Source organism: Salvia hispanica, chromosome 1 (genome assembly GCF_029641045.1).
Source record: "Salvia hispanica isolate PSC_SH4W2 chromosome 1, Shi_PSC_v1, whole genome shotgun sequence".
Classification (NCBI taxonomy): Eukaryota; Viridiplantae; Streptophyta; class Magnoliopsida; order Lamiales; family Lamiaceae; genus Salvia; species Salvia hispanica.
The window spans coordinates 50,500,237-50,507,710 of NC_142692.1; the positions used below are offsets into that span (position 1 = coordinate 50,500,237).

Below are 7,474 nucleotides of genomic sequence, written 5' to 3' on the forward strand. Positions count from 1 at the left end.
GAAGATTAAGAATTGGCAACTTTTAACTCGGTCGATCAACGGCTTAGGAGAGAATTGCATCGAGTGTAACACAAATGTTGGAAATTGTCAAATTGCTACGACTCTTCTAGTAAATTTATTGTTATCTTCTTGTGTTCATACTCCATAAGATTGAACTCATAAATAACGTAAAGAAGTTAATGTGAAAAAAAATACATGGATAGAAAATGGTTAAAGATCATCCAGTAGTAGCGTGGAATAGATATGTCACGCTTAGGTATGTATTATGATATGGTCATTAAACAAAGACGCAATATCGTCTATTTCAACAATTTAATAATAGCTACAGAAAATTACATGGCCACGAGCCCACAACTAGTCCTAAATTACTGATATTGATACATTAGTCGTAGTTGGTAGAGTTTGGCCAATAAAATCGATGGCCTTTAATTTGGTTGAATTTGTAGGTAATAATCAAGTAATTGATCCGATCAAACTCTAATTAATCTGCATATTAATCGCATCGCAATCACACAGATAAATTCTTCCAATGCAAGTAGTACTAAATCACAATCGTATTGTAAACGTGCGAATACATATTTTCCTATTATTATAATCATTGATTACGAGTGTTTTTGTTTGTGTCAACACAGATATAACTTGAAGATGAAGATGAAGATGCGATTATTGGATGGATGATGATCCTCTAGCAAAAAGCTTAGCGATTTGCAGCTGAGTATTTGCGATGATTTCAGTCCGTTTAAGATCCAATTCCCCTCTCTTTGCCTCTGCTTCTGCTCTAATTCTCTCTATCTCTCTCATCGTCTCCATCCGCGACTGCTCCCACCGCACCACCATCTCCGCCAACCACCGCACGCTCTCCCAGCACCCCTCCCTCCCTCGCTTCCTCTTCACCTTCCCCTTCTCCTTCTCCACATCAATTGCTGGTGTGCTGCTGTCGCTCTCATCAATCGCCTTCTCTTCATTGTTGTTGGCGCCCTCTCCTTCCTCCTCCTGCATCAATCCTTTTAATCAATCAACCAATTTCAACTCTGATTAAACCCTAACAAGAGCTAATCGGCACAATTTACCTTACCCACCGCACCACCGCCGTTGGAATTAGGTGAATTTACTCCAATCTCCTCCACCGCAACAGGGGGAGGGTTAGGGGCGGAAACTCCATTTCCGCGGAGGAGAAGATCGAGGCGAGGATAGAGCGGCCAGGAGGAGGCGGCGGCGGACTCCGATCGGTACCTCTTCTTCATGGATTCGATCTTGTTCTTGCACTGCGTCTGCGTCTTGGCGGATTTGGAGGCGGCGGCGCGCGCCGAGACGTGCTTGGCGATTTCCTCCCAGTCCTGGCCCTTGAGCTTGGCTCGATTGCGGAGCGTCCATTTGGCCTCGTACGCTTCGAGCAGGCACGACACCGCGCCTTCGCTCCACTCGTCCCTCTTCAGCCGATCCGCAGCAACATTTGTGTTAGGGTTTTGATTGGGTGAGAGGAGAGATGGTGGTGGGTTTTCTAATTGTTGGTGTTTATTATCATCTTTCTCCATCTCCCCTTTTCATAATTGGTTGAGGCTAAATTGGTTTAGTTATTTCTCTGCTAGCATCTACAATTTGAGGCTAAAAGCATTTTGTGGCTGAGTTAAGAGTGACAAAAGGACTTTATACAATTTGGAAAGAAAAAAATAAAGTAGGGTGAATGACTAGAGACTCATCTTATATTTGTGTTTTTATTAGGTCATTCATCTTCCTCGTTCTATTATTCCATCATGATGATTCAATTATTCGCATAACAAATTATGACTTTATATATAGATTAAATTTACAGTAATTGCATCATTAATATGCTAGTATGTGGGTGGCCAAGGAGGGCATGCCAATATGCCATGCTAAGAAGTTGATTTGAATTTGATTTTCATGTTTTAGGAATACAAAATGATTATTGATTATTAAGATTTTCATTTCTAATTTGATATTCGTAATGTTACAAGTAGTTCTCTGGCTTTATTCTGATTCGATTGAATTCTATCTTCTAATCATTCTAACGTGTTATTATAGCTCAATTGGACATAAGTCAATGCAACTAAAAAAAGGAACATAAGCTCATAGCTCAATTGGACCAATTTCTTTATAATACAAAGAACAACTCAAGAATCTAATTCCAAATAAATAAAATAAGGGACGCAAAGGGATGTCTCTCTACTTGTTAAGATGTAAACATTTGTATAAGATTAATATGCATATTCAATAATCTCAAATTGTAATTAAAGAAAATGGCACGACCAAGAAGTATTGGATTCCCTAGCAAACAGATGTCGAAAGAACATTAGGTGATGAAAATTCAAAAGAATAATTAGAGCATCTACAACACAATTTTCAATCACTTGATGACAAAATAAGGCCAAGAATCAATGTGATGGCACCCCGATGCATGTCATTTAGCGTGTCTCACGCCACTCGCATAAATAATGCAAGTGATGAGATGTGGTATTGTTGAAAGTGAAGAAGGGGATTGGGAGGGGAAGTTTAGGTAATCAAATGAAGTAATATGATCGTAAACCAACTTTAGCACCCACTCCCTCGAATTTTGATTGCGTTGAATTGTGGTGTTTTAGTGAGTTTTGGCAGTTAGCGTTGATATGAAGCCAAATAAGACATCCACCCATCCATCAACGGTGGTGGTGCCCAATTCACGTGGGGTTGTCACCACTTTTCATCTTACTGCCTTTTTCCAGCTGACCTTTCACCAATGTGAGAGATTACGGCCATTATTTACACCACCCTTATTTTCCCACTTCATATTCCTGTATTATAATAAAAGGCTGATTAATAATGGTTCTAGAATAAAGATAGGACTACGCATTTTGTATATGGCTGGTTTTCTTTAGTACTCCATGAAACGTCTAATTTATTACTTGTACTACAAATACAATAACTTTATTGCTTGTACCATAGCTTTAAAAATTCATTGTTTCATCCTAATTCATGATTTAATTAATTAAGTTAATGAAATAGAAGTAAGTTCATTTGGTTGTTTTTTATTTTTTTATTTGATTTTTATTATTTTATTTGAGTCAAATTTTATTTTGTTTGAGTCAAATTTTATCTCTTCTAAGAGATTTTATTTATTTGCAATCATTTTCATTTAAATTAGAAGTTAAGTTAAAATTCGATAGTATTATATTCCTTTGTATTACTCCTTCCGTCCCACTTTAGGAGAGTCTTAATTGAGTTTGACACGAATTTTAAGAAATGTAAAGAAAAGTTGGTGAAAAAAATAGTGGAATGTGTGTCCTACTTTTTTTATACTTCATTAGTTTTATAATAAAATATGATTGAAAAAAAGTTAATGGAATGTGAGATCTAATACCATTTATGGAATATTCCAACCGGGACTCATGAAGTGAGACATCCAAAAAAGTAGGACATGATTTAGAAACTTAAGTTTTTATATAGGTTGGCCTCATTTCTCTCATATGTTCAGCCAATCTTTTGAGAATCTCGAGAGCAATTTTCACATAGTAAAATTAGGGCCTATTAAGTTACCCATGGCCCTAGCAATTTATGGTTTTATATATCCATCAATCCATACACGTTTAGGTATAATAGCTATTTAGCGCTCTTGTTTGGTGATATCGAACATAATTGTGAAGCCAAATCCGAAAATAGAGATTTAGCAAACAATCGAAGAAGTTCAAAATCGCACACATAAAAGAAGCCAAAATGCAGATATGATAAATCCATATATAGTAGTACTAGTAATTTATAGAGTAAGAAGAGTCGAAGAGTCAAAATGGATCCTTAGTCCTTAGATCTTTTATTTGCTCACAACATCTTAATCCCTAGAGCCCTTCAAGCATATAAACCCGGAATAGTGTCGAAGCTTAAACACTTTTGAGGTCAGGGATGCCATCGAGATAGCTTAAACATTCCATCTGATCTACATAAAGTTCGAGATAGCGCAGATTAGGCATGGTTTTTCCAATTGCAACACCATGCTCTGAAAATTGTAGATGATAACACGAGCAGTATTGAAATATATAGATGCAAATGAGAATAAAGGGAAAATGAGCTGCATGAAGTGAAGTGAGCCGCATGATGAATAAGAAGGAAGACGTTGGAATGAGCTGGCAAGTTAGTTGGTAGTTATAGGTAGTTATAAGGGTTTTGATCGTATGTGATCACACCCATGCTCTCCATGCACCCGTGCACATGTGTGCTGCGTGTTGTATTTGGAGTATAAATAAGTAGTTTGCCTTCCTTTGTAATTCATTGTATTGAATATATGAATAAGAGATATTTTTCTCCAGTTTTATCTCAATATTGAGAGTTGTTTTTCTTCTATGTTCATCTTATATATTTCTTATGGTATCAGTGAACAACAATTGCTTTCGCTTTCACCTTTGATTTTTTGATCTCCTCTATTTTGATTCAATGATGGCTCCTCGCGGCAACGCTGGTAATGCTAACGACAACGGCGGCTACGTGAATTTGGAGGACAATTCAAGTCCGTACTACCTTCATCCAAGTGATAGCCCGAGCTTGCAGCTCGTATCTCAAGTTCTCACCGGTTCAAAATACATTGTATGGAGTAGATCGGTCACTACTGCATTATTGGCCAAAAACAAGTTGCCATTAGTCAATGGTAAGCTGCTCCGTCCAAATGAAGATCATCTTCTATATCCGGCGTGGATTAGATGCAATAGTATGGTTGTATCATGGCTTCACAACTCGATCTCACTGCAAATATGCTCCAGCGTGATGTATTTGGATAACGCTTATGAAATTTGGTCAGATCTGCACGTTCGCTTTGCTCAATCAGATTCGGCACGCTCATATCAACTTCGACAGAAAATCTTGAGTCCCTGTCAAGGTCTGGATGATGTTAGCACTTATTTCACGAATCTGAGAATTGTTTGGGATAAGTTCAAGCATTTTCAACCGATCTCTTGGTGCACTTGCTCTACTTGTCGATGCAGTAGCGCACGGAGGTGGCAAGCTTCACAGGAGGAAGATTGCACGATGCAATTCCTCATTGGCCTTAATCCTTCATTCTCTCAAGTCAGATCTAACATTCTGTCAATGATACCATTGTCATTAGGGGTGTGCATTCGGGTTTCGGTTCGGTTTTTCGCCCAAACCGAACCGAACCCGAAAAACTGAATTTATGCTAAAATTGAAATCGAACCGAACCGAAAAATCAAAAAATCGAAAACCGAACTTAAAAAACCGAACCAAACCGAAAAAACCAAAATTTCAAAACAAAACCGAAAACCCGAAAAAAAATAGTATATTTTAATATATATAATTTATTTTATTTTATATATACTAATAGAATATATATATATATATATATAACATAAAATTAATATAATATATATAATATTTATTATATAAAAATATATTAGAAGAATATATATTATATATATGATATAATATACTATTATATGTATGATATAATATACTAAATTAATAGGATAAAAATTATATAATAATATATTTAAAATATAATTCGGTTTTTCGGTTTTTCCGGTTTTTTTTCGCCCAAACCGAACCGAACCAAAAAACCGAAATTTTTGTATTTTTAAAACCGAATCAAACCGAAAAACCAAAAAAACCGAACCGAATTTCAAAATTTTGGTTTGGTTCGGTTCGGATATTCGGTTTTCGGTTATTTTGCTCACCCCTAATTGTCATCTCTATCCAAAGAAGAGAGGCAGAGAAACATGGATCATGGTTTTGGCTCTCCTTCTCACTCATCTAGTGAACAATCATTTGCTGAAAATGCTACTTCTTCATCTTTTGGCAGGGGGAGATTGTGTACACATTGTGGCAAAAAATAATCACACAATTGATAGATGCTATGTCCTACAGGGTTTTTCACCTAGTTTTGGCCGTGGAAGAGGGAAACCTCCTTACAAGGACTCTTTGCAGCCAAAATCTGTGAATTTCGTGGAAGATAATCTTGCTAATTATGGTGATAAAAGTTCCTCCAATGTTGCAGGAAATACTTCTTCAACAATATCAGCAAACTCTCTGAATTCAACCATGGAGCAATGCTAGCAGCTCATGGCACTCTCAGCTTGGCATATAATCTCCTTCTACACCCTCACCAGAAAACATCTCTGCCGCACTTATACATTCCTCTACCTCTGTCACACCCCAACCCCCCGACATATATATTTATAATAAACAAACACATATTAAAGTAAAGAAAACACATATAAATCATTTCACCATCCAAAATACTATAAATACAAAATCCATCATTTACTATGCTTAATTACAAATATTCTAAACCCGCACAGATAATTGGCGTCAAATATCATAAACAATTTCAGATCCATATGCATATGCCTCTATGTTCAGTTTATTATTCTGTGACAAATTAAGCCTGGTATCTGTCCAGGATTTCCAATATGCCAATATGATTTGACCCGACGGTCCCACTGTGATTTGACCCGTAGGTCCCAATATGATTGACCCGAAGGTCCCACTGTGATCAATGGCGGACGCAGGAATTGAAACTCGTGGGGTCGTCACAATACAAAATAATAATAAATATATAATATTTAAATAATTATTTTTAAATAAAATATTTACTTTAAATAGTTTATTTTCTAACTTAAATATTTGTTTTTAAAGTTTCTTTAAATATTTTAAAACTAATGTTATTGATGTTTATCAATAATTTTACAAAAAAAGTTAAATAAAAATATAATGAAATTATCATTAATAAAATGAACATTATAATTATAATTACTCTTCACTAATCAATAATTTATTTTAACTCATCACTTTTTAGAGTAGGCCAAATTATTTAGCCCATTTCGGTAAGAATTAGAACAATCTTCTTCTCCATCATTCTTTCCACAGCGGCGACTTCTCCCTCTTCCTCTCGATCTCTCTCATCTATTCTTTCGATTGTTATTCTCTCTCTCTTTTATTTCCCGCAAAGGATGACAAATTGCGGTGGAAATCATGTGTTTCATGGTTCAAAAATGTCGAATCTCGTCTGAATAATTTTCGTCTTTGGTAAATTTACCAAGGGATATAGTCATAGTTATCCTCCTATTCAACAACTTAGACCATTTCCGAGCACCCAGCCTCGTCCGCTTTGGGGCATTCCATTCATTTCTTTATTTGATTCCACTTTCAATCAATTACATCCATGTTCATTTCATTTCATTTCATTTCATATACTAAGAAGGACCTAAGAGCATCCATACACCACAACTCCTACCACGCCACAATTTTATAATACATCATCACTTTCCCCACTTTTTGCATCATGCCACAACTCTTGCAATAGGGCACCTCTCGTCATGTCCCTCCCCGCATATCTTACATTAATTTACAACTGTAACTGTTTTAATTGTATAATTGAACTACGGAAATATATAATGCTAAATTTATTTATTAATTAAAAAGAAAATTAAAACACCAAAATATTAAAAGATTAATTTTTTTTTAAAATTAAAAACTTATC

General features: G+C 35.9%; 2 protein-coding genes across 2 annotated transcripts; one reads left to right on the forward strand and one right to left on the reverse strand.

Annotated features, from left to right (window-relative positions):
* Positions 1–521: 521 nt before the first annotated feature.
* LOC125218001 (uncharacterized) lies at positions 522–1,676 on the reverse strand. The gene is made up of 2 exons (XM_048119592.1): positions 1,071–1,676; positions 522–993 (listed from the first exon to the last, which is right to left on the reverse strand). The coding sequence occupies exons 1-2, from the start codon at positions 1,533–1,535 to the stop codon at positions 664–666; spliced, it is 795 nt and encodes a 264-aa protein (XP_047975549.1). The 5' UTR covers positions 1,536–1,676; the 3' UTR covers positions 522–663.
* A 2,746-nt stretch (positions 1,677–4,422) lies between these two features.
* LOC148934078 (uncharacterized) lies at positions 4,423–6,048 on the forward strand. Its single transcript, XM_089062175.1, has 2 exons — positions 4,423–5,088; positions 5,860–6,048. Exons 1-2 carry the CDS (start codon positions 4,423–4,425, stop codon positions 6,046–6,048), a joined length of 855 nt encoding a protein of 284 aa, XP_088918301.1.
* Positions 6,049–7,474: the final 1,426 nt, after the last annotated feature.